This window comes from Procambarus clarkii, chromosome 80 (genome assembly GCF_040958095.1).
Source record: "Procambarus clarkii isolate CNS0578487 chromosome 80, FALCON_Pclarkii_2.0, whole genome shotgun sequence".
In the NCBI taxonomy this organism is placed as follows: Eukaryota; Metazoa; Arthropoda; class Malacostraca; order Decapoda; family Cambaridae; genus Procambarus; species Procambarus clarkii.
Window position 1 is genome coordinate 17,989,845 of NC_091229.1, and position 27,332 is coordinate 18,017,176.

At 43.1% G+C, this 27,332-nt stretch overlaps 2 protein-coding genes across 2 annotated transcripts; both read left to right on the top strand.

The window, feature by feature from the left end:
* The first annotated feature begins 7,618 nt into the window (after positions 1–7,618).
* On the top strand, positions 7,619–8,392 carry LOC123746375 (shematrin-like protein 2). Its single transcript, XM_045727880.2, has 2 exons — positions 7,619–7,657; positions 7,949–8,392. The coding sequence occupies exons 1-2, from the start codon at positions 7,646–7,648 to the stop codon at positions 8,309–8,311; spliced, it is 375 nt and encodes a 124-aa protein (XP_045583836.1). The 5' UTR covers positions 7,619–7,645; the 3' UTR covers positions 8,312–8,392.
* Positions 8,393–17,394: 9,002 nt separating this feature from the next.
* On the top strand, positions 17,395–18,147 carry LOC123746385 (shematrin-like protein 2). The gene is made up of 2 exons (XM_045727892.2): positions 17,395–17,432; positions 17,735–18,147. The coding sequence occupies exons 1-2, from the start codon at positions 17,421–17,423 to the stop codon at positions 18,071–18,073; spliced, it is 351 nt and encodes a 116-aa protein (XP_045583848.1). The 5' UTR covers positions 17,395–17,420; the 3' UTR covers positions 18,074–18,147.
* Positions 18,148–27,332: the final 9,185 nt, after the last annotated feature.

Consider the following 27,332-nt stretch of genomic DNA (forward strand, 5'->3'; position numbering starts at 1 on the left):
ATAAACGACTATAATAATATTCAATATTAACACTTGAAATAAGTAAAAAAACAAAAGATAAAACATGGTTAAATAAAAAAAAATATAAAATGCCAATATGAACTATAAATCAAAATACAAGGCCTACTGTGCACTATGCAGTGTACAGTTGAACAATTGAATTGTACAATTGAACAGCCGAAGGGTTGTTATTGAACAGATGTCGCAGCTCCCTGATATAAATATTCCATTATTCTCAAATCCGACTGGCCATTCATACAAGTGTCTTGAATTTTAAAATCGGATTCGAGCAAAGAATGATTCAACTCATAACAATGATTTCTAATCTCCGAGAATGCTGGTTTGGATAATAGCAATCCAGTCCTAAATGATACTCCCGCTGCTCAAGTATCCTAACCTTAAATTTCCGAATGTAACTCCCGATGTTTCAGCATTACAGCTGGAACAATTATACATATATACGATACTAGAGCACAGGGGGCAGGTACTTTATCTTTAAATTTAAAATAGTAACTAATGGTATTTGCATTGACAAACATAAATCTAAAGTCTACTTGAGGATAACAGTGCTGTAAAAGTTTCCTCAATCGACTGATCTTAATCTTACAGAAATCTGATCGTACAGAAAAACTAATAGTACCATAAAATGGTAATTTAATATATTTACTATCCCTTTCTACTATAGTAATTTTACAGGAAGGGTGAAACTTCTTATTTAAGAAATTCCTTATAAAAGTATATACCATATGCGAAGGATAACCATTGTTTGAAAAAAAATTCACAAGGAAATTAATTTCTTGATAAAAGTTAGACCAATTCGAACATAAAACGAAGGCTCTATTCAGTAGAGTATTAATTGCATTTTTCTTAAAAATACCAGGAACAAAAGAATTAAAATTTAAACCTAAACCAGTAAAAGTTGGTTTTCAAAAACATTAGTGTTGAACCCGTTAAGGTTATTCACTTTGACATTAAGAAACGACAACGAATTTTCCACTTCACACTCTGCAGTGAAACGTATATTACAATGTTGTGTATTAAGATACTCTCTAAATTTCTCAATATGACCGTAAAAGTTTTGAAGAATTGAAATATTTCAATTCAAGCTTGTTCGCATTTATATATATATATATATATATATATATATATATATATATATATATATATATATATATATATATATATATATATAAATGCGAACAAGCTTGAATGGTCCCCAAGCCAATATGTAACTGAAAACTCCACACCCCAGAAGGATTCGAACCCAGACAGCCAGTGTGCATAGTGCTCCTGGTTGTCTGGGTTCGAATCCTTCTGGGGTGTGGAGTTTCCAGTTGCATATTGGCTTGGGGACCATTCAAGCGTGTTCGCATTTGTGTTGCTCACGTGGCCCCACAAAGTGAGATGATTTGAAGAAATATCTATGCCCAGGTTGACCACCGAGCTCTCTCGGATCTTGGATAAATAGTCTCACGACTACCAAGATTTTGTAGAGTTGTGTGGTCTAGTGGTTAAAGAACCAGGCACGCCATGGTGCATATTGCTCCTAGCTGTCTGGGTTCGAATCCTTCTGGGGTGTGCATTTTATGCACACCCCAAACTAAATTCCAAAGGGTAACGAAGGACACCACAGACGAATTAAAAACGATGGTAAGCAGATTGATCGAAACTGTGAACGCCAAGAAATCCGGAATCCACCTGCCAAAGGTGATTGGGAAATACAAACCTGGTTATGCGTATGGGAATGGTAAGACAGACAAGCCTGGAAACTCACTTCGGCCAATTATCAGACTGATACCCACACCCACATACAGACTGGCTAAGCGACTCAACTGCTTGCTGATTCCTTATGTACCTTTTGCTTTCAGCCTGAAGTCTCCAAAGGAATTCGTTGACTTCCTGAGGGGAGCACGGCCCACGAGGGATAAGAGCCTCTTTGGATGTAGAGTCGCTGTTTACCAATGTACCTGTGGATGAAACAATAGGGATGATAATGGACAGAGTGTATCGTGATCCAGCTTGTACTCCTCTTGACATACCAGAAAACGTTTTAAGGAAGCTACTCCAAGCCTGCACTAAAGAGGCACCCTTCTTGAGTCCAGATGGGCACATGTATAAGCAAATAGATGGAGTCGCCATGGGTTCTTCCCTAGGTATCCTGTTTGCGAACTCCTACATGGGTACCATGGAGCAGAGGGTCTTAGTTGACATGGACTTGAAACCTGCCATATACTGCAGTGTCCACCTGTGTCCTCGTGTTCGCGTACCACCCGTGTTAAACAGTTTATCATTATCTACCCTGTCAATTCCTTTGAGAATTTTGTAGGTAGTGATTATGTTTTCCAGAGCTCGCCTCTCTTCCAGCGACGTGAGTTGCATTTCAGGCAGCCTTTCCTCGTAACTCATGCCTTTTTGTTCTAAGACTAGCCTAGTGACATACCTATAAACTTTTTCCAGCTTCGTCTTGTGCTTGACAACGGCACAGGCTCCATGCTGGGGCCGTATACTCTAGGATTGGTCTTACATATGTGGTATACAAGGTTCTGAACGATTCCTTACACAGGTTCCTGAAGGCAGTCCTAGTATTAGCCAGCCTTGCATACGCCGCTGATATTCTTTTGATGTGGGCACCAGGAGACAGGTTTGGCTTGATGTCAACTCATAGATTTTTCTCTCTGTCCGTTTCATGAAGGACTTCATCTCCCATTCGGTATCCTGTGTCTGACCTCCTGATTCCACTGCCTAGTTTTATTACCTTACATTTTCTTTGGGTTGATCTTTAGTAGCCATTTGTTGGACTATACATTCAGTTTGTCTAGGTCATCTTGTAGCCTTATACTATCTTCCTCTTTCTTAATCCTCCTCATAATTTTTGCAGTAAACAATGAGAGGAACGACTTTATTCTCTCTGGGAGATCATTTACAGATATCGGAAACAGTATAGATCCAAAGACTGTTTTCTGTGGGACTCAGTTGGTAACACCTCGCCAATCTGAGACCTCACCCCTTACAGGGACTCGCTCTCTTCTGTTGCTTAGGTACTCCCTTATCCAATGGAGTACCTTTCTTTTCACTCCTGCCTGTATTTCCAGCTTGTGCACTAATCTCTTGTGTGACACTGTGTCAACGACTTTCTGGCAATCCAAAAATAAGCAGTCCGCCCACCCCTCTCTTCCTTGCGTGATTTTTGTTGCCTAGTCGTTGAATTCAATTAATCCTGTGGGGCATGACTTGCCATCCCTGAACCCATGATGATATTGTGTTACAAAGTTCTTTTGCTCCAAATGTTCCACTAGTTTTTTTCGCACAGTCTTCTCCATCAGCTTGCATGGTATGCATGTTAGGGACACTGGCCTGTAATTCAGTGCCTTCTGTCTATCCCCCTTCTTGTATATTGGGATTACATTAGCCTTCCAAATTTTGGGCAGTTCACCTGTTACCAGTGATTTGTTATACACCATGGAGAGTGGCAGGCACAGTGCTTCTGCCTTTATTATCCATAGTTAGAGTCCATCCGAGCCTATAGCTTTTGTCTCATCAAACTCTAACAATATCTTCCTTAATTCCCCTGTTACGGCCACTATGGGTCGCAACCGGGTTCTTTGATGGTAGAACCAAAATGATAGTATCCGACCCCAAGTCGGTAGTACGCTGTCAAGAGAGTGGCTATGTAGTGCATAAAAAAAGGAGGGGATGAACAAAACACTGTTCCTTTCGTCAATGTATTAACTATCTTTTCACCACCGTTAAGTTTATATATGTACACCGTCACCATAAATAATATATAAAGAACAGATAGGCTATTACTACACCTATGTAGAATCTTTTTGCTCAGGATATCAAACGTGCTCACGTGCAGAGTTCATTAATCCTCAGTATTTCTTCACTGTCCAGTAACGCATCCAATCATACTGGGAAGAAAACCGGCGAGTTCACCTGTACGTGGGCCAGCCCACTGACAGTGTCATGAGGTGCCTGTAGCCCCACGACCGCTCTCCAGCTACCCGCTGGCAGAGTATCTCAGCCACACGCTGAACAGGGTCACAAACCAATACAGGGGTAGCGATCCCCTGGCAGCAGCATCTAGCGACCAGCTAGCAGCACTACTCAACAGGCACCTCCCTGTCGTCAGTCTCTCCCCTAAGCCAGTCCCAAAGGTACGCCGATCTTTTTCAACACTAGCAGCTACCACACTGCTTCATTGGTGGCGGCTTGCTTGGTCGTTTCCAGGACCATGTAGGGAGACCGTGGACTGCCCAAGATGAACTGCCGTCTCCAGTACCGCTGCCCCAAGACGTCACCTCTGTGGACACAAAACGTCATCAATGACCTAGCCGGTACTGGCGAAACTAGGAAATACCACTAACCCACTGGGAAGTTGACATTGTGCTCTGTAGCACACACTAGGTGGTGCTGGTCTTGATGTGTCACCTCACCAGAGATCAGCTACAGCGACTCTTCGGTCTGATCAAGGCAGGAATCTAGAATTTCTTTCCGGTGTCATACTGCCACCACCAGATGGCGTCGTCCATTTAGTGGGGGTTTAGGGAGCAGACTCACAGATGGCGTTGACGTTTACTCCATACTCCGACGATGGAATTGGGTTCGTAACATCCCCACTGGTAGTCCCGAACTCCTCTTGTGGTGCCTAGTTAACTATTCCCTTTCTTATCTCTGGAACTTCTTGCTCTACTGTGAAGACCTCCTGGAAATTCGTATTGAGTTCCTCACACAATTCCTTGTCGTTTGTAGTGACTCTGTTTGCCCCTGTCCTCAGTTTCATTACCTATTCCTTCACTTGTTGTTTTCCTCCTGATGTGGCTGTGCAGCAATTTAGATTGAGTCTTTGCCTTCCTAACTGCCTTACTGAGCACTAACATCGCACATCATAAAAATTTTTGAGAGAGTACTAAGAAGTAAGATCACAAAATACATGGAATCACAGCATCTCCATAACCCCGGACAACATGGTTTGAGAACAGGGCACTCTTGCCTGTCGCAGTTGCTGGACCACTATGATATAGCATTAGATGTTATGGAAGACAAACAAAACGCTGATGTAATTTACCCAGATTTCGCAAAAGCTTTTGATAAATGTGACCATGGTGTTATTGCACATAAAATGCGTTCAAAAGGAATTACCGGAAAAATAGGCAGATGGATCTACAATTTCCTGACCAACAGAACCCAATGTGTAATAGTCAACAAAATAAAATCCAGCCCATCAACCGTGAAGAGCTCAGTCCCCCAGGGTACTGTGCTTGCTCCAGTACCTTTTCTCATCCTCATATCGGACATAGACAAGAACACAACCTATAGCACTGTATCATCCATTGCAGATGACACTAGGATCTTCATGAGAGTAGGCAACATAGAGGACACGGCAAACCTCCAGTCAGATGTAGATCAGGTCTTTCTATGGGCTACAGAAAATAATATGGTGTTTAATGAAGAAAAGTTCCAGCTCATGCGCTATGGAAAAAATGAAAATATAAAAACGGAAACCACGTACAAAACTCAGGCAAATCATAACATAGAACGAAAAGGCAATGCAAAGGATCTGGGTGTACTCATGTCGGAAGACCTTACCTTTAAAGAACACAATAAAGTAGCCGTCACAACTGCAAGAAAAATGACAGGTTGGATAACAAGAACTTTTCACGCTAGAGATGCTATACCGATGATGATACTTTTCAAAACGCTTGTGCTCTCTAGAGTAGAGTACTGCTGCATAATGACAGCCCCTTTCAAAGCTGGAGAATTGCTGACCTGGAGAGAGTGCAGAGATCCTTTACTGCTAGAATCCACTCAGTAAAACATCTAAACTACTTGAGACCGACTAAAGAGCCTAAATCTGTACTCCCTTGAGCGCAGGCGGGAGAGATACATAATAATTTACACGTGGAAAATATTAGAGGGGCTGGTCCCAAACCTGTACACAGAAATAACATCACATGAGACCAGAAGACATGGCAGGATGTGCAGAATACCCCCGTTGAAAAGTGGAGGTGCAACAGGTACTCTGAGAGAGAACTCTATCATCATCAGAGGCCCGAGACTGTTCAACACGCTTCCGCTACACATAAGGAGCATAACTGGCAATCCCCTCACAGTGTTCAAGAGAGAACTGGATAAGCACCTCCAAAGGTTACCTGATCAACCAGGCTGTAACTCATACGTCAGGCTGCGAGCAGCCGCGTCCAACAGCCTGGTTGATCAGTTCAGCAACCAGGAGGCCTGGTCGACGACCGGGCCGCGTGGACGCTAAGCCCCGGAAGCACCTCAAGGTAACCTCAAGGTAGGTACTAGTTATGTCATTTTCGTATTGTCCTTCTGCCTCTCTTCTCCCCCTGACGTATTCATTCCTGACTCTCTGCTCTCAAGTATCCTGTTATTTCTATAGTTTCTCCACGCTCTTAAATTTTGTTGCTTTGCTAGCCTACATATCCGATCAAATCAAGGGTTTCTCATCTGCATTTCGGTTTTTTCCTTTTGGACTGGGGACTAACTTGTCTGCTGCCTCCTTACTCTTCTGCGTGAAGTAGTCCATCATGTGTTGCGCCGTCTTTCCTCTGAGTTCTGTTTTTCATATTACATCAGTTAGGAATTTTCTTATCTCCTCATAGTTTCCCTTTCGGAATGCCAGCCTTTTGTTTTCAGGTCCTTTCCTTGAGCACATTTACCCTTTTCGACCAGATACTCAGACATCAGTACAATGTGATCGCTCATTCCCACGGGAGTATCTAAACCGATTTCCTCTTATGTCGGAGTCATTCAGGGTGAAGACTAGGTCGAGTCTCGCTGATTCATCGTTGCCTCTCATTCTTGTGGGTCCCCTGACATGCTGGTTTAAAAAAGTTTCTTGTAGCCACCTCCAATAGTTTAGCTTTCAATATTTACTAACCCTCCATGCGGTTCCTTGTTCTCCCAGTTTCTCCTTTCGTGATTGAAGTCCCCCATGATGAGCAGACGGAATCGATTTCTACAGGCAGCAGAGGCTGCCCTCTCAATTATAGTGTTAACTGCCATATTGTTTCTGTCATACTCTTGCCTTGGTCTTCTGTTGTTTGGTGGTGGGTTATATATCACTGCTACTACTACTCTTGGTCCTTCCATCGCCATGGTGCCTGTTATGTAGTCTCTGAACCCCTTGCCGCAGCGTGTATGTGTTTGCGCGCATGAGCGCGTGTAAGTACTTACCTATTTGTGGTAATAATAACTACCCACATGTGTGTGTGTGTGTGTGTGTGTGTGTGTGTGTGTGTGTGTGTGTGTGTGTGTGTGTGTGTGTGTGTGTGTGTGTGTGTGTGTGTGTGTGTGTGTGTGTGTGTGTGTGTGTGTGTGTGTGTGTGTGTCTGTGAGTGTGTGTGTGTGTGTGTGTGCGCGTGTGTGTGTATACGTGCATGTGTGGTATCATTGTTCAAAGTACCATTCATTCGTCAGAGTACAACTACTAGTACAAAAAGCATAACTCTCTCTACACAATAAACACGAAACCTACAAAGGGTGACGCATGGAGAGCAGAAAACTGATCAATGTCCATGAAAACACACAATGAGAAGGTTTGGGCGGCCACGCCCCTGTGTGGTATATATAAGGCCGCGCCGCCTCCAGCTGCCACAGTCAACACTGACACTCCTGAACCATGAAGACCCTGGTTAGTTACTTCTTCTGGCTCACTTAGGCTATGTACTTTGCTCTTTGCTATTTACAACTGTTTTTTTGGTTGTTTGTGTTACTGCTTCTTTCACCAGTACATGAGAACAAAATATTTTACAACACATTATCTAAGTCATTTTAGTATTTAATTAATTTTGAGTGAATTTTAAGAACCAGAGTTCAAACATTTTAACGTATTTAGCTACTGATTACAGAAACTTATCTCATAGCTCAGTTCAGCTCTAGTTCAATTAAGTATAACCGTAAGTTAATATTGTTCATTCAACAGATCATTGTTGCCGCCCTGGCCGCCTTTTGCTTGGTGGCCACAAGCGCTGCTCCTGCCCCAGATGCTGAGCCCGGTTACCTAGGTGTCCATGGAGGCTTCGGCCGAGGTCTCGGCTTTGGTGGCTTCAGGGGAGGATATGGTGGAGGATATGGAGGCTACGGTGGAGGATATGGAGGCTACGGGGGAGGATATGGAGGCTACGGACTCTACGGTCGTAGGAAGAGGAGCGCTGAGCCTGCTGCTGAGCCTGAAGCTGAACCCGGTTACTTTGGCGGCTATGGAGGTATCGGCCGAGGCTTTGGAGGATATGGAGGCTTTGGTGGAGGCTACGGAGGCTACGGAGGCTACGGATACTATGGCTGAACATCAGTTATTGTTAACTGATAAACTTAATTGATTACAACAATAACAATTCTAATTAATATAAATATATAAAGAATCAAACATTTTCATTTCATTTTTTGATTCCTTCTACAAATATAACATTTTAAAATTTTGTTGCATGACTTTTGTAAACAAATAACCAAACCCAATCATATGGAAATTTATGATAACTTTTCTTTTCGTTCTGGACCTTTATCATGTCAATAAGGAGTTCAGGATAACGTTCAAGCGTCGTTAATATGTCAAAAACCTCGCGATAAGTGTTCATTTATTAAAGCACAGAAACGCTTTAATAAATGTCTCTAACGGACCGGAACGTCGACACAATTCAGCCCCCGTTGTCGGAGCCAGGATGCCTGTACATAAGTTTATGGAGGACCCCGCCTAGGCTACTGTACCTTGTCTTGAGGTAAGGTAAGGTAACCTATAAATAGGCTAGCTACTGACCTTCCCCAGGATGCAACCCACAAAACCTAATTAACTTCTGGGTACCTATTTAAATAATAGGTAAACAGGCACATCAAATGAAAGGAAACGTTAGCAATTATTTCTCACCGGCCTTGGGGATTGAGCGCAGATCCCATGGTTGTGAACTGAGGACGAAGACTTCTGTGCTATAGGTTCCTACTATGTGCAGGTGCGGTTACATGTTTTCAGCCATCTTATTATGAGTTGAGCGCCATACTCAACCATTCACCATAGCTTCACATTACATACGGTCACAAGATCCAGCAGCATCACACGTCAGTCATTCATCAGATGAAAGGCCCAGTAACATCACACGTCAGTCAGATAAAGGACCGCTACATAAGACAAGGCGTATGGGAATACAACGCAACGCAATACTAACCACTATGCGATCACGGCCGAGAGCTCAGCACTTGCCCGTGCTACACGGACATTGCGTTCTGAGTAGCTAAATCTAAAACAACAACAGCAACAATAACAACGGGAATACAACGGGCTCACTATAGCCCGAGCTACATGGAAATTTTATTCCAAGTAGCTGAATCTAAAACAACAACTGTGAATACGACAGTTACAGCCCCGCTCCTGTGACAGGTAAGTCCACTACGGGTCTCCACAGCCCGTACTACTTGGAACTCTTTTTGTTCCAAGAAGCTGAATCTAAAAACAACAACACCGGGAATACAAGTACAGGGAAGTAGTACGGATCCTTCACATGGTCGTCCCTCAAGAACACCTCGACCACTTTTGCGACTTCGACATCTTGAAGAAGAAATTCGACCAGACTTCCAACTTCGGCGAAAAGGGATAAAGATACCAATCCTCTTGTAATACCCGGACATCTCCCTCTAGACCGACCGACTGTGGCCAGCCCCGCCGACTCCTGTGGCATTAAACTATGATCGACGTGTGTACCCCAACTTAGCTTAGATGTTCGAAGGGTTTGGAAAGGTTGGAAGGAGGAAGTTGAATGAAATTTTTGAAGAGGATATGGATGGTGAAGGAGGAGGCTTGAAAGTAATGTGGCCTGTCCACCATGTGCTGGCATCAAGTATATCTCGGAGGTTGAGGTTCATGCTGGTGAGGTTGAGGTTCTTAATCTGGCTTGGAGGAGGCGTCTTCCCGTTTGGGGTGGTGTATGTTTGCTGGCAGTTGATGGAAGGTGTTGGTAGTGTTTCTTCATTCTTGGGTCTTCATTCTTTATGGGTCTTCACTCTTCAATCGCTGGTCTTCAGACTTCAGTGCTCTTTTTCACTTTTTTCCTTGCAGTTTTCAGCAAACTTGGATCACTGTTTTTCTTTGGTATCGCAGAAGTCGTGGTTGTCTTACTTATCGTTAACATTGCTGTGCTCTCGTTCGATATTGTAGGCATGGTGTCCAGTGGGAAATCATGTGGTCTGTAGTGAACTTTCCGCTGAGGAGGGGATGGTGTTCACACTGAGTCATCTTCAACTGACGAATCGGTTGAATCAAGAGCTGTGGCGGCTTTCCTTGAAGGTTGAGTAGTAGCAGGTCGTGGAGAGGGTTGCAGAGTGATCGCTGTAACTACAACTGGAGTAGAAGGTTCGGTGGGCGTATTCGTAGAACGTTGGTAGTAATCATCGTGGAAGTGGCAGGAACGTTGTCGGCTGGAGAGTCGTCTACCTCTACTGGGTCAGATGGAGGTTTAGCAGGTGTTGCAAGCTGAGCAGCTGCCGAGGCAGTTTCCGTTGATGATGAAGGCTCCTGCCTGCAGGAAGCACCGTCTCTGGAACTCTGAAGGTAGTTAAGCAATTCGCAGCAAAGAGTGTGTTTAGAGTTGTAACGAGCAAACAATTGTCAGACCCATCAGTCCTCTCACCAAGGAGCAGGTACCAGACCAGCGTCTGAAGTAGGTCGAGACTGAGTTGTTAATTGGACGTTAGGCCCCCCAGTTAGGAGGCTGGGAGGTCCGGGCCGAGAGGCGCCGCCTGTCAGAACAGGAATATCTTCTGATTGGTTGATGGGTCCTAGAGGGTTGATGCGGATGCTCGCGGAAGCGGTGTCGTTTGTGGTTGAAGAAAGTCTTTTCACATCAGCCAGTTTCTGTATTTCCTCCAGTCGACGTGGGAAACGGTGTGAAATTGCAACATGGTTACCAACGCAAAGCAGGCAAAGTTGGAATTCTGCCTTGCAAATGGAGTATTGGTGGTCTTCGGCACATACGCTGCACTTAGTGACGCGTTTCTGACATTTCTTGGTGGCGTGTGTATACTTGTAACACTTGAAGCATTGTTGGTCCGCTTCAGCTATGGTGGAGAAATATTTTTCATGGACAAGAAGACGCCCGAGACCGGTTGAACGATGACAGTGATGTCAGTTGGTATCGCAGGAGAGTTCTCAGCTTCGATTGCGTCTACAAGTTCCTTGATGTCTCGGTTAATGATCCACTCGCTGGGTCTCCTGATGAAGACAGTTCTCTCAGCATGGTACCGGCGAGAGAAAGTCACGCTGATATGTGCTTCTTCAAGTGCTGTGCGGGTGGGAAGTGATTTGAAGTGCTCGATGTTATCCATTTGTGAGTAGAAGAGAACATCTGTACCCTCCTGTCGAAAATCGTAAGGTGTGACGTGGTGCAGGTGGAGAGGGTTTGCAGTAGGTCGGTCGTGCTGAACGCATCGTCGTCCAGGAAGGTAGCCCTCACTCTCTGGTAGGTAAACGTGGCTTGTGCACCATTGCAAAGGCTAAGCCATACAGCTGATCAATTCGTCGGTCTGGCCAGTCCTATGGTCTTAGGATTGGATTGGCGCGTCCACAGACCCCCATCCCCAGATCTCCAGTATCACCTATTATTACTGATAATGGCTCCAAAGAGCTTCTACTTACGGGCTCACCATAGCCCATGCTACATGGAACTTTTGTTCTAGTAGTTGAATCTAAAACAACAACAACAACAACGTACTTTTTAGTACTTGTTATTTACAAACAAACCCTCTACTCCCACTTCACACATCATTGTCACCTCAACCCGTCCTCAGGCAATACTCGTGCATCTCGCACGCCACCCCAAAGACGTTTTCATAAATTTTTACATACTGTGTATTCAAAATAGGGGGTTTTCTCACATATAAAATCATATTATCATATATTACAGTTATGCCTGTTTTGGCGTAGGTTAGGATAAATTAGGTATTTAGATTCTGTTGGAATATATTTGTATTTCTAGTATGTAGGTGAAGCATTTTCAAAGTTGCGATTAGAACATAAGTCGTCAACGAAATAGTTTTCAATAAAGCACTAGTTTGGAGGCTGGATAAACGAGCACTTAGCCTTTGTTGATGAGGTCGGGCTCTCATTATATTTGAATTATCTTTCCTCATTCTAAAATTCTTAATCCTCAGAATCTACTTGTTTTCGTATCGATTTTCCTGATCAGTTTTTTCATCATTTTAACACTTCCTCTTATTCTCTTTCTCACTTGGAGAGCATCCCACACTTACCTGACATTCATAATCAAACATTTTCCTGTTTTCATCCCACCTGTCACTGGTATTCAGTTGTTCAGTCTCTTGTTCCAAGATTATTATTATAACCTTTTGTACACTTCATTACTTTATTGCTACATTTCAACTTTTGTATCTTTGCCACTTTCGTACGGAAAGAAAGCAACAGCCAAGCATAAACGTATCTAGGCTTGCACAGAACATTTCCTAAATTAGGTTTCAAATTTCATGTAATGCCTAGGATTTCTAATTTACGCTTAGGGTGGATGTGAGTTATGATTTAGATGTTGAAGTTTTCGTAAGACCCTTTGGTATGCCATTAGTACACATGTTGATTATTGATAATGCAAAAGTACATATTTTCATCATAGGTAATGTCACTTATGAAAGGTGATTTGTGTGCAAGATATAGTTAATGGGTGAGTCACTTCTGACTATCATTAGATTTGCCATTGGATGATGATGATGATGATGATAGTGATGAGAATATAAAATTTTGTCATGTAATTTCCTGAATTGTGCATTGCTAAATAATTCTTTCATGTTGTTAGAACCATGTTTCAGCAGTGAGGTCAACTGGCTTATAAATTCAAAGACAACTTAAATATTTAGTATTATTTGAAGGATAGAAATTTTGGCAATGAATAATAAAATATATTGAATGATATTTGAGCTTTGATCATTAATACATTTTTTAAATTTATAAATGAGTGTTCACAGTAAACGAAGCGGTTGGTCAATTGTCAATAGTAGTTTTTCAACCACAGTATCCATAGCCTCAATAACCTCTCCCGAAAACTCCATACCCTCTGTAGCCTTCCAAACCACCGAAGCGTTCAAAGCGTCCAAAACTTCCATAGCCGTTTAGGTAACCTGGATTAGCTTCAGGCTCAGCAGCAGGCTCAGCGCTCCTCTTCCCCTGATAGTAGTCTTGTATCCTCGAAATACTCCATATCCTCCCCCGAAGCATCGACTGAAGCTTCCAAGATAACCGGGCTCAGCATCTGGGGCAGGAGCAGCGCTTGTGTCCACCAAGCAGAAGGCGGCCAGGACAGGCAACACTGATCTGTTGGATGAACAGCAATATTAATCGATTGTTTGAAATAGAGGTAAACTGAGCCAGTGAAGAAGACAATTTTTATGTTCATGAGCAAAGCTAATGCGATTTCACTGGCTTTTAATATCAAAGAAATGTATATCAAATAATGAAGCATCTTAGCTAATATATTGTCAAATAACTATTTCCTGCGTGCAGAAAAATACGCTAATTCGAATAGCAGAAACATATAATAATATAATATGGTCTATAGAAAATAGCAAACAGTATGACACCAAGAGAGCCAGAAAGTGTAACTCACGAGGGTCTTTATGGCTCAGAAGTTTTAGTGATAACTGTGACAACTGGATGTTGTTATTTTAGATTTAGCTATTCCGAATGAAATGTCCATGTAGCAAGGGCTGTAGTGAGCCTATATTGAATTCGGTTATTCACGATAAGCAATAATCTTGTTACTGTGATATTTGGGTCAAACTTAAAAATGGAGGTGGGGGGTTTCCTCCTTTTCTCACGTTTCTTTTCCGCTTCTGTTTTAGCACACAGGTTTTAGTCTTGTTTTAATAACCTTATCTTGGTGGCAGATATAAATGCACTTTGTTCACTAGTGTGTCCCATTCTTCAACTGCGTTTCTAAGCATTGTAGTTGCTGTGGATATTGCGTCTAATGCAGCAGCTGTTGTTGGGTGAATGTTGAGTTTGATGCATAGGGCTTCAGTTTCTTTACATTCCAGTAAGTTGTGTAACAGCGGCTCCTCTGCATCTGTTCTACAGATTTATTTATTTATTTATTTATATTCAAGAAGGTACATTGGGGGTTAAGAGAGTACATAGTAATGATGATGATTTTCATTCTTGTAAAGCCACTTGCACGCATAGCTTTTTGGACATAGATAAACATACAGATATGACACTCTTTAACTGTTGGGTTTATTACCTCCCAGCAGCACTTGTAACGAAATCTGAGTCTGTGTATTATCTTCCTAGCGTATTCTATTTACTACTCTGACACTGAAAATGTTTTTTCTAACGTCTCTGTGACTCATTTGGGTACTCAGCTTCCATCTGTGTCCGTTTCTGCGTGTACCTCCCGTGTTAAATAATCCTTTGTTGTCTATCTTGTCAATTCCCCTGAGGATTTTGTATGTGATGATCATGTCTTCCCGAGCTCTTCTGTCGTCTAGCGATGTGAGGTGCAGTTCACGCAGCTTTTTCTCGTAACTCATGTTTGACATGGTACGGGCTCTATACTGAGGCCGCATATTCCAAGATTGGCCTTGTATACGTGGTATACAAGGATCTGAAAGGTTTCTTACACAGATTTCTGAAGGCAGTTCTGATGTTAGACAGCCTCGCATACACCGCTGATGTTATTCTCTTGATGTGGGCTTCAGAAGACAGGTTTGTCGTGATATCGATTCCTAAATCTTTCTCTCAGTCCGTTTCATGAAAGATTTCATCTCCCATTCGGTATCCAGTGTCTGACCTGCCTCCTATTTCCTCCGCTTAGTTTCATTGTCTTTACATTTACTTGGAATGAACTTTAGTAGCCATTTATTGGACCATTTCTTCAGTTTGCCTAGATCATCTTGTAGCTTCATACTATCTTCCTCTGTCTTAATCTTCCTCATAATTTTTATTCATCAGCAAATATTAAGAGGAACTAGTCTATTCCCTCTTGGAGATCATTTACATATATCTATATATATATGTAAACTATATAGTTTACATATATATTACCTATATAGAAACCATATAGGTCTTTTGACCTATATAGTTTTGAAACAAAATAGCCTTTTGTTTCATAGTTCTTTTTTTAGGGGAGATAAATCCTAGCTCTACCAGGTACTCAAAGATCGATACACTGTGAACACTCATTCCCAAGGGTGCCTCCAACTTAATTTCCTTTATATCCTACTCATTTAGGGTAAATATCAGACCAAGCATGGCTGGTTCATCTTTCCCTCTCATTCTTGTCGGTCCCGTGATGTGTTGGCTTAGAAAGTTTCTTGTTGCCGTGTCCAGCAACCTAGCTCTCTATGTATCTGGTCCTCCATGTGGGTCTCTGTTCTCCCAATCTATCTTCCCGTGGTTGAAGTCTTTCATGATTAGTTGTCCAGATCCATTCCTGCTAGTGAGAGAAGCTGCTCTCTCTATTATGTTAATGGTAGCCATGTTGTTTCTATCATATTCCTGTCTGAGTCTTCTGTAATTTGGTGGTGGGTTATATATGACTACGACTATAATTTTTTGTCCTCCAGTTGCTATGGTACCTGGTATGTAGCCATTGAAACCTTCTCAGTCCTGACTAACCCTCTCCTTCAAAATCCTAGCCTTTTCTTACCAGCAGAGCTACACCACCACCTCCTCTTTCTTCTCTCTCTTTCCTCACAACACAGTAGTCCTGTGGAAACACTGCATTTGTTATGGTTTTCGTTAGCTTTGTTTCTGTGAAGTGCTATTATGTCTAGGTTTTCTTCAGGTATTCATTCTCCAAGTTCATTTTATTTATTTGTAATCTCATCTAAATTAGTGTATATTGCCCTGAGACTCACTTTCTTCTGTCCCTTTTCATGTCCCCTTCTTGGCGAGCGTTCTGCTAATGGGGGAAGCTGTTTTGTGGCGTGGATAATGGGGTCTCAAAGGATACTAGAGTAAGGGGTGGGGGGGGGGGGTCAAGTGAAGGAGGGACAGGGCGGGTATGGGATGAATGGGGGAGGAAGGACAGTGAGGGAAAGGGGGGAGGGGGGGGGGGACATGGCTGGAGTAGAGGAGGGGGTGGGAATAGGGTGAGGGGGGGGGGAGGGAGAGTTGGCAGAGCATTTGAGTGGAGGCAGGGAGGGTTCGGGGTAGGGGGGTTTCTATGCAGAGGAGGGTGGTGGAGTTGCCCTCCCCTCTAGTGTTACTGGGTTGCTGGTTGTGGATTCCCCCTCACCTCTGCGGGATGTTAGTGTTGGGAGCTGCGATTTCCTGCTTTTCTCCTCTCGCCCTGCTCTTCTTCCTTGTTTCTGCAGCCATGGCTTTCTCCTTCCCTCATCATGTCCCTTTGGTGGAATACTTTTTGAATTCTCCCACATATTACAGTGGCTCTTCCTTGTTAGAATTTTCTCCTTTGTGGTCTCATTTGCAAAAACTATCTTTAACATGCGGTGTCTATCCTTGTTGAACCAGCCTAACCTGATAACCTTTTCAATGCTATGTTCAGCCCTTTCCATCTCTAGCCCCTTTAGTATTTCCTTCACTGCTGCTCATTCCCCTCTGTCCTATTGGAGCCTTCCTGTTTGTGTGTGTGTGTGTGTGTGTGTGTGTGTGTGTGTGTGTGTGTGTGTGTATTCACCTAGTTGTATTCACCTAGTTGTGTTTGCGGGGGTTGAGCTTTGCTATTTTGGCCCGCCTCTCAACTGTCAATCAACTATTTACTAACTACTTTTTTTTCCTCCACACCATTGCACACCCACACACACACACCAGGAAGCACCCCGTGATAGCTTGACTAACTCCAAGGTACCTATTTACTGCTAGGTAGCAGGGGCATTCAGGGCGAAAGAAACTTTGCCCATTTGTTTCTGCCTTTCCTTTGGAGGATATGGATATGTGTGTGTGTGTGTGTGTGTGTGTGTGTGTGTGTGTGTGTGTGTGTGTGTGTGTGTGTGTGTGTGTGTGTGTGTGTGTGTGTGTGTGTGTGTGTGTGTGTGTGTGTGTGTGTGTACTCACCTATTTGTACTCACCTATTTGTGCTTGCGGGGGTTGAGCTTTGGCTCTTTGGTCCCGCCTCTCAACTGTCAATCAACTGGTGTACAGATTCCTGAGCCTACTGGGCTCTATCATATCTACATTTAAAACTGTGTATGGAGTCAGCCTGTGTGTGTGTGTGTGTGTGTGTGTGTGTGTGTGCACTACTAGGCTACAACTATTAGTACAAGGAGCATAACTCTCATGGGACAATAAACACGTAACCTACGAAGGGCAACGCATGGAGAGCAGAAAACTTATCACTGTCCATGAAAACACACAATGAGAGAGTTTGGGCGGCCACGCCCCTGTGTGGTATATATAAGGCCGCGCTGCCTCCAGCTGCCACAGTCAACACTGACACTCCTGAGCCATGAAGACCCTGGTTAGTTACTTCTTCTGGCTCACTTAGGCTATGTACTTTGCTATTTACTATTTACTAACTTTTTATTTGTTTGTGTTACTGCTTCTTTCACCAATACGTAAGAACCAAATATTATAGCAGCATATTATCTTAAGGCATGTTAGTATTTAACGAATTTTGAATTAATTTTTAGAACCAATGTATTAATGTATTAACCAATTTTTTAATGTATTTAACTACTGCTTACAGAAACTTATTTCATGGCTCTGTTCAGCTCCAGTTCAATTACGTATTACCGTAAGTTAATATTGTTCATTCAACAGATCATTGTTGCCGCCCTGGCCGCCTTCTGCTTGGTGGCCACAAGCGCTGCTCCTGCTCCAGATGCTGAGCCCGGTTACCTTGGTGGCTACGGCTTCGGCCGAGGCCTCGGCTTTGGAGGAGGATATGGAGGCTATGGGGGAGGATATGGAGGCTACGGGGGAGGATATGGAGGCTACGGACTCTATGGTCGTAGGAAGAGGAGCGCTGAGCCTGCTGCTGAGCCTGAAGCTGAACCCGGTTACTTTGGCGGCTATGGAGGTTTTGGCCGAGGCTTCGGAGGATATGGAGGCTTTGGTGGAGGCTACGGAGGTTACGGAGGCTATGGATACTATGGCTGAACATCAGTTGTTTTTAACTGATAAATATCATTGATTGCAACAATAAAAACTTAAATTAAATATACAGAATCTAACATTTTCATTTCACTTTCTGATTCCTTTTACAAATATAAAATGTTAAAATTTTGTTGCATATTTTTTTTTTTTTTTTTTTTTTGAGATATATACAAGAGTTGTTACATTCTTGTAGAGCCACTAGTACGCGTAGCGTTTCGGGCAAGTCCTTAATCCTATGGTCCCTGGAATACGATCCCCTGCCGTGAAGAATCGTTTTTTCATCCAAGTACACATTTTACTGTTGCGTTAAACAGAGGCTACAGTTAAGGAATTGCGCCCAGTAAATCCTCCCCGGCCAGGATACGAACCCATGACATAGCGCTCGCGGAACGCCAGGCGAGTGTCTTACCACTACACCACGGAGTCTATGAATAACAAACGAATTTTGTAAACGAATAACAAAACCCGTTCATATGGATATAAATGATAATTTTTCTTTTCGTTCTGGACCTTTATTATGTGAATAAGGAGTACAGGTTAACGTTCAAACGTCATTAATATGTCAAAAACTTCGTGATAAATGTCCAGGAAAAAAAAAACCAGCTGTGATAAATGTCCCTAACAGACCGGAACGTCGTCACAAATCATTTCCCCGTTGTCGAAGCCAGGATGCCTGTACATAGATTTATCGAGGGCCCGCCTAGGCTAGCTACTGACCTTCCCTAGGATGCAATCCACAACAATTAAATAACTTCCGGGTCCCTATTTTAATGCCAGGTGAACAGGCACATCAAGTGAAAGGAAAAGTTAGCAATTATTTCTCACCTGCCCGGAGATTGAGCGCGGATCCGACGGTTGTGAACTGAGGACGAAGACTTCTCTGCTATAGGTTCCTACTATGTGTGAGTGTGGTTACATGTTTTCAGCCATCTTCTTATGAGTTGTTCACAGCATACTGTAAAAGGGAATGCCCTCATCAGAAAGAAAACAACTTTTGCAACCAAAAAATATTTTACCATAACTTTTGCAACCAGAAAATATTTTACCATCAATTCAGTTAAGTAGAAATTCCATGGAAAGTCTCTTGTTATTCTTAATTTTTCCGTATCCCTCTTTTCTCTGACAGGAAACCATGAATGCGGAGATGATAAGACAGTAGTAAAGATCAAGTAGGCTAAAGATATCCGGGAATGACATTTAACTATTCACTGTCACCTACACGCTACAGAGAGCACTAGCAGCGCCATACTCAACCATTCACCATAACTTAACACTACATAAGGTCACAAGACTCAGCCACAACACACGTCAGTCATTACCCCCAGAATGAATGACCATTACCTAAGACCAGACGTATGGGAATACAACGGGTTCACTATAGCCCGTGCTACATGGAAATTTTGTTCCGAGTAGCTAAATCGAAAAAAACAACTGTGAATACGACAGTTACAACAACCCCGTTCTTGTGATAGATAAGTCCACTACAGGTTCTCCACAGCCCGTGCTACTTGGAACTGTTTGTTCCTAGTAGCTGAATCTAAAACAACAACAACGGGAATACAAGTACAGGGAAGCAGGATGGATCCTTCACATGGTCGTCCCTCAATAACCCCTCGACCACTTACGCGACTTCGACACCCTGAAGAAGGAAATTTGACCAGACTACCAACTTCGGTGAACAGGGATAAGGACACCACTCCTCTTGTAATACCCGAAGATCTTCCTATAGACCGGCCGACTGTGGCCAGCACCTCTGACTCCTGTGGCATTAAACTATGAGCGACCTGTGTACTCCATCTTAGCTAAGATGTACAAAGAGTTTGGAAAGATTGAGAGGAGGAAGTGGAATGAGGAGACGAAATTCTTGAAGAGGATTTGGATAGTGAATGAGGAGGCTCGAAAGTTCGGTGGCCTGTCCACCCTGTGTTGGCATCAAGTATATCTCGGAGTGGAGCTTGTTATTGAGTTCTTCTTCCGTGGCTGGGGGCTTGTGGTGCGGCGGTTGGTCTTCATGCTGGTGTAGTTGAGGTTCTTAATCTGGCTTGCAGGAGGCGTTTTCCCGTTTTGGGTGATACATGTTTGCTGGAAGTTGATGGTAGGTGTTGGTAGTGTTTCTTCATTCTTGGATGTTCATTCTTCATGGGTCTTCACTCTTCAATCGCTGGCCTTCAGACTTCAGTGCTTTTATTTTTCCTACTTCTTTTTCCTTGCAGTTTTCAGGAAACGTGGATCGCTGTTCTTCTTGGGTATCACAGAAGTCGAGGTTGTCTTACTTCTCGTTGACATTGCTGTACGGTAGTTCGAGGTTGTAGGCATGGTGTCCAGTAGGAAATCATCTGGTCTGTAGTGAACCTTCCGCTGAGGAGGGGATGATGTTACCACTGAGACATCTTCATCTGACGAATCGGTTGAATCAAGAGCTGTGGCGGCTTTCCTTGAAGGTTGAGTAGTAGCAGATCGTGGAGAGGGTTGCAAAGTGATCGCTGTAACTACAGCTGGAGTAGAAGGTTCCGTGGGCGTATCCATGGTTCATAGAACGTCGGTAGTAATCTTCGTGGAAGTGGCAGGAACGTTGTCGGCTGGAGAATCGTCTACCTCTACTGTGTCAGATGGAGGTTTAGCAGGTGTTGCAAGCTGAGCAGCTGCCGAGGCAGTTTCCGTTGATAATGAAGGCGCCTGCCTGCAGGAAGCACCGTCTCTGGAACTCGGAAGGTAGTTAAGTCATTCGCAGCTAACTGTGTGTTTAGAGTTGTGACGAACAAACTGTTGTCAGACCCAGCAATTCTCTCAGCAAGGAACAGGTTCCAGACCAGCGTCTGAAGTAGGTCGAGACTGGGTTGTTAATTGGACGTTAGGCGCCCAACGAGGAGGCTGGGAGGTTCGGGGCCGAGAGGCGCCGCCTGGGAGAACTGGAAAATCTTCTAATTGGTTGTGAGTCTTTGAGGGTTGGGGCGGACCTTGGCGGAAGCGGCGTCGACGCTGCACTTAGTGACGCATTCCTGATATTTCTTGGTGGAGTGTGTATAAGTGTAACACTTGAAGCATTGTTGGTCCGCTTCAGCTGTGGTGAAGTATTTTTCATGTACAAGCAGACGTCGGAAACCGGGTGAACGATGACAGTGATATCAGTTGGTATCACAGGAGTGTTCTCAGCTTGGATTGCGTCTACAAGTTCCTTGATGTCTCGGTTGATGATCCATTCACTGGGTCTCCTGATGAAGACAGTTCTCTCAGCAAGGTGCCGACGAGAGAATGTCACGGTGATATGCGCTTCTTCAAGTGCGGTGCGGGTGGGAAATGATTCGAAGTGTTCGATGTTATCCACTTGTGAGTAGAAGAGAACAACTTCCGTACCCTTCTGGCGAAAATCAACAAGTGTGGTGTTGGTGCAGGTGAGAGGGTTTGCAGTAGGTCGGTCTTGCTGAATGCATCGTTCAGGAAGGTAGCCCTCACTCTCTGGAAGGAAACTTGGCTTTATGCACCATGGCAAATACTAAGCAATACAGCTGACCAATTCGTCGGTCTGACCAGTCCTATGGTCTTGGATTGGATTGGCGCGTTCCCGGACCCCCTTCGCCAGATCTCCAGTATCAGCTGTTGATACTGATAATGGCTCCAAAGGGCCTCCACTTACGGTCTCACCATAGCCCTTGCTACATGGAAATTTTGTTCCAATAATTGAATCGAAAACAAACAACAACAGCAACCTACTTTTCAGTACTTGTCTTTGACAAAGAAACCCTCTACTCCCACTTCACACATCATTGCCACCTCAACCTTTCCTGAGGCAATCCTCGTCCATCCGGCACGCAACCCCAATGACATATTCATAAATTTTAACATACTGTGCATTCAAAATAGGAATTTTCTCACATTAAATAATATCATCATATATTTCAGTTATGCCTGTTTTGGCGTAGGTTAGGATAAATTAGGTATTTAGATTCTGTTGGAAAATATTTTTATTTCTAGTATGTAGGTGATGCATTTTCAAAGTTGCGATTAGAACATAAGTCATCAACAAAACACTTTTCAATAAAGTACTAGTTTGAAGGCTGGATAAATAAGCACTTGTCCTTTGTTGGTGAGGTCGGGCTCTCATTATATTTGAATTATCTTTCCTCATTCTGAAATTCTTAATCCTCAGAATCTGCTTGTTTTCGTATCGATTTCCCTTGTCAGTTCTTCATCACTTAAACGCTTCCTCTCATTCCCCTTCTAACTTGGAGAGCATCCCACACTTACTGTACATTCATAATCAAACATTTTCCTGTTTTCATCCCACCTGTCACTGGTATTCAGATGCTTATTCTCTTGTTCCAAGATTATTTTTATAATTTTTTGAACACATCATTACTTAATCGCTACATTTCAACTTTTATATTTTTGCCACTTTTGTACCGAAGGAAAGCAACAACCAAACATAAACGTATAGGCCTAGCAAAGAACATGTCCTAAATTAGGTCTCAAATTTCATATGTTAGGTCTAGGATTGCTAATTTACTCCAAGGGTGGATGTGAGTTATGATTTAGGTGTTGAAGATTTTGTATGGCCCTTTGGTATGCCATTTGTACACATGTTGATTATTTATAATACAAAAGTACATATTTTCACCATAGGTAATGTCACTATTGGAAGATGATTTCTGTGCAAGATATGGTGAATGGATGAGTCACTTCCGGCTATCATTAGATTTGACAGTGGACGATGATGATGATGGTGGTGATGCGTATATATTATGTTGTCATATAATTTCCTGAAAAGTTCATTGTTAAATAATTTTTTCATGTTGTTAGTGCCGTGTTTCAGCAGTGAGGTCATCTGGCTTATAAATACAAAGACAACTTCAATATTTAGTATTATTTGAAGGATAGAAATTTTGTTAATGAATAATGAAATATATTGAATGATATTTAAGCTTTGATCATTAATATATTTGTTGAATTTATAAATGAATGTTCTCAGTAAAGGAAGAGGTTGGTCAGTTGTCATCAGTAGCTTTTCAGCCATAGTATCCATAGCCTCCATAACCTCTCCCGAAACCTCCATACCCTCTGTAGCCTTCCAAACCACCGAAGCGTTCAAAGCGTCCAAAACTTCCATAGCCGTTTAGGTAACCTGGATTAGTTTCAGGCTCAGCAGCAGGCTCAGCGCTCCTCTTCACCTGATAGTAGTCTCCGTATCCTCAAAATCCTCTGTAGACTCCATATCCTCCCCCAACCCGTTCTCGCACTTTCGTATAGTCAATATTGACTTATTTAATACGTGCATATGTGACATACTAAACATACTAGTTTACCTTGAAAAGCTTCATAGAAAACACCGACCTTACCTAACCTTCTTAGTATGTTAAGATAAGCATCTTATTGCTTTTTATTTACAATTATTACTTAACCTATTATAGGTATAGGTTAAGTAATAATTGTAATTATGAAGCAATAAGATGCGCATCATAACATACTAAGAAGGTTAGGGTAGGGAAGGTCGGTGTTTTCTATGAAGCTTTTCAAGGTAAACTAGTATGTTTAGTATGTCACATATGCACGTATTTAATAAATCAATATTGACTGTAAGAAAGTGCGAGAACGGGTTGCCTCCCCCGAAGCATTGGGGGGAGGAGCTACGACTGAAGCTTCCAAGATAACGGGCTCAGCATCTGGGGCAGGAGCAGCGCTTGTGTTAATGCGATTTAACTGGTTTTTAATATAAAAGAAATGTAGATCAAATAATGAAGCGTCTTAGCTAATATATTGTCAAATAATTATTTCCTGAGTGCAGAAAAATAAGCTAATTCGAATCACAGAAACATATAATAATATAATATGGTCTATAGAAAATAGCAAACAGTATGACACCAAGAGAGCCAGAAAATGTAACTCACGAGGGTCTTTATGGCTCAGAAGTTTTAGTGATAACTGTGACAACTGGATGTTGTTATTTTAGATTTAGCTATTCCGAATGAAATGTCCATGTAGCAAGGGCTGTAGTGAACCTATATTGAATTCGGTTATTCACGATAAGCAATAATCTTGTTACTGTGATATTTGGGTCAAAGTTAAAAATGGAGGTGGGGGGTTTCCTCCTTTTCTCACGTTTCTTTTCCGCTTCTGTTTTAGTGCACAGGTTTTAGTCTTGTTTTGATAACATTATCTTGGTGGCAGATATAAATGCACTTTGTTCACTAGTGTGTCCCATTCTTCAACTGCGTTTCTAAGCATTGTAGTTGCTGTGGATTTTGCGTTTAATGCAGCAGCTGTTGTTGGGTGAATGTTGAGTTTGATGCATAGGGCTTCAGTTTCTTTACATTCCAGTTAGTAGCGTAACAGCAGCTCCTCTGCATCAGTTCCACAGATATGACGCTCTTTATCTGGTGTGTGTGTGTGTGTACTCACCTAGTTGTACTCACCTAGTTGTGTCTGCAGGATCGAGCATTGACTCTTGGATCCCGCCTTTCGAGTATCGGTTGTTTACAGCAATGACTCCTGTCCCATTTCCCTATCATACCTGGTTTTAATATTATGAATAGTATTTGCTTCCACAACCTGTTCCTGAAGTGCATTCCATTTTCCCACTACTCTCACGCTAAAAGAAAACTTCTTAACATCTCTGTGACTCATCTGAGTTTCAAACTTCCATCCATGTCCCCTCGTTCTGTTACTATTCCGTGTGAACATTTCGTCTATGTCCACTCTGTCAATCCCTCTGAGTTTCTTATACGTTCCTATCATGTCCCCCCTCTCCCTTCTTCTTTCTAGTGTCGTAAGGTGTGTGTGTGTGTGTGTGTGTGTGTGTGTGTGTGTGTAATTACCTAAGTGTAATTACCTAAGTGTAGTTACAGGATGAGAGCTACGCTCGTGGTGTCCCGTCTTCCCAGCACTCTTTGTCATATAACGCTTTGAAACTACTGACGGTCTTGGCCTCCACCACCTTCCCACCTAACTTGTTGTGAGAAAGTGGTGGAGGCCAAGACCGTCAGTAGTTTCAAAGCGTTATTTGATAAAGAGTGCTGGGAAGACGGGACACCACGAGCGTAGCTCTCATCCTGTAACTACACTTAGGTAATTACACACACACACACACACACACACGCGCGCGTGTGTGTGTGTACTCACATAGTTGTACTCACCTAATTGTGCTTGCCGGGGGGTTGAGCTCTGGCTCTTTGGTCCCGCCTCTCAACTGTCAATCAACTGATAAACAGATTCCTGAGCCTATTGTGTGTGTGTGTGTGTGTGTACTCACCTAGTTGTGTTTGTGGGGGTTGAGCTCTGGCTCTTTGGTCCCGCCTCTCAACCGTCAATCAACCCGTAGTCTCTCCTACGTGTGTTTCACCGAGTTGTGTTTGCGGGGGTTGAGCTTTGCTCTTTCGGCCCGCCTCTCAACTGTCAATCAACTGTTTACTAACTACACTAACTATTTTTTTTTTTTTTTTTTTTTTACACCACACACACACACCCCAGGAAGCAGCCCGTGACAGCTGACTAACTCCCAGGTACCTATTTACTGCTAGGTAACAGGGGCACTTAGGGTGAAAGAAACTTTTCCCATTTGTTTCTGCCTCGTGCGGGAATCGAACCCGCGCCACAGAATTACGAGTCCTGCGCGCTATACACCAGGCTACGAGGCCTGTGTGTGTGTGTGTGTGTGTGTGTGTGTGTGTGTGTGTGTGTGTGTGTGTGTGTGTGTGTGTGTGTGTGTGTGTGTGTGTGTGTGTGTGTGTGTGTGTGTGTGTGTGTGTGCGCGCGCGTATTCGTTCGTGCGCGCGTGTTCGTACATGTGTACTCACCTATTTGTACTCACCTATTTGTGCTTGCAGGATCGAGCATTGACTCTTGGATCCCGCCTTTCTAGCTATCGGTTGTTTACAGCAATGACTCCTGTCCCATTTCCCTATCATACCTAGTTTTAAAAGTATGAATAGTATTTGCTTCCACAACCTGTTCCCCAAGTGCATTCCATTTTTCCACTACTCTTACGCTAAAAGAAAACTTCCTAACATCTCTGTGACTCATCTGAGTTTCCAGTTTCCACCCATGTCCCCTCGTTCTGTTATTATTACGTGTGAACATTTCATCTATTTTCACTTTGTCAATTCCCCTGAGTATTTTATATGTCCCTATCATATCTCCTCTCTCCCTTCTTTTCTCTAGTGTCGTAAGGTTCAGTTCCTTCAGCCGCTCTTCATATCCCATCCCTCGTAACTCTGGGACAAGCCTCGTCGCAAACCTCTGAACCTTCTCCAGTTTCTTTATGTGTTTCTTCAGGTGGGGGCTCCATGATGGCGCGGCATACTCTAAGACGGGTCTCACGTAGGCAGTGTAAAGCGCCCTAAAAGCCTCCTCATTTAGGTTTCTGAATGAAGTTCTAATTTTCGCCAGTGTAGAGTACGCTGCTGTCGTTATCCTATTTATATGTGCCTCAGGAGTTAGATTAGGTGTCACATCCACTCCCAGGTCTCTTTCTCGAATCGTTACAGGTAGGCTGTTCCCCTTCATTGTGTACTGTCCCTTTGGTCTCCTGTCACCTGATCCCATTTCCATAACTTTACATTTACTGGTGTTAAACTCCAGTAGCCATTTCCCTGACCATCTCTGCAGCCTGTTTAAGTCCTCTTGGAGGATCCTACAATCCTCATCTGTCACAACTCTTCTCATTAATTTTGCGTCATCCGCAAACATTGACATGTATGATTCCACTCCTGTAAACATATCATTTACGTAAATTAGAAAGAGGATTGGTCCCAGCACCGATCCTTGAGGTACTCCACTTGTTACTGTTCGCCAGTCCGACTTTTCGCCCCTTACCATTACCCTCTGGCTCCTTCCTGTTCGGTAGTTCTTCACCCATACTAGGGCCTTTCCGCTTACTCCTGCCTGCCTTTCAAGTTTGTATAGCAGTCTCATGGGCGGTACCGTATCAAAGGCCTTTTGGCAGTCAAGAAATATGCAGTCTGCCTAGCCTTCTCTGTCCTGCCTTATCCTTGTTACTTTATCATAGAATTCTAAAAGGTTTGTTAGGCATGATTTCCCTGTCCAGAACCCATGTTGGTGCTTGTTTACAAACCCAATGCTCTCCAGGTGCTCAACAAGTCTTAGCCTAATTATTCTTTCAAGTATTTTGCAGGGGATGCTTGTCAGTGATACGGGTCTGTAGTTAAGTGCCTCCTCCCTATCACCTTTTTTGAAAATCGGTACGACATTTGCCTCCTTCCAGCAACTGGGCAATTCTCCCGACATAAGTGACTCATTAAAGATCATTGCC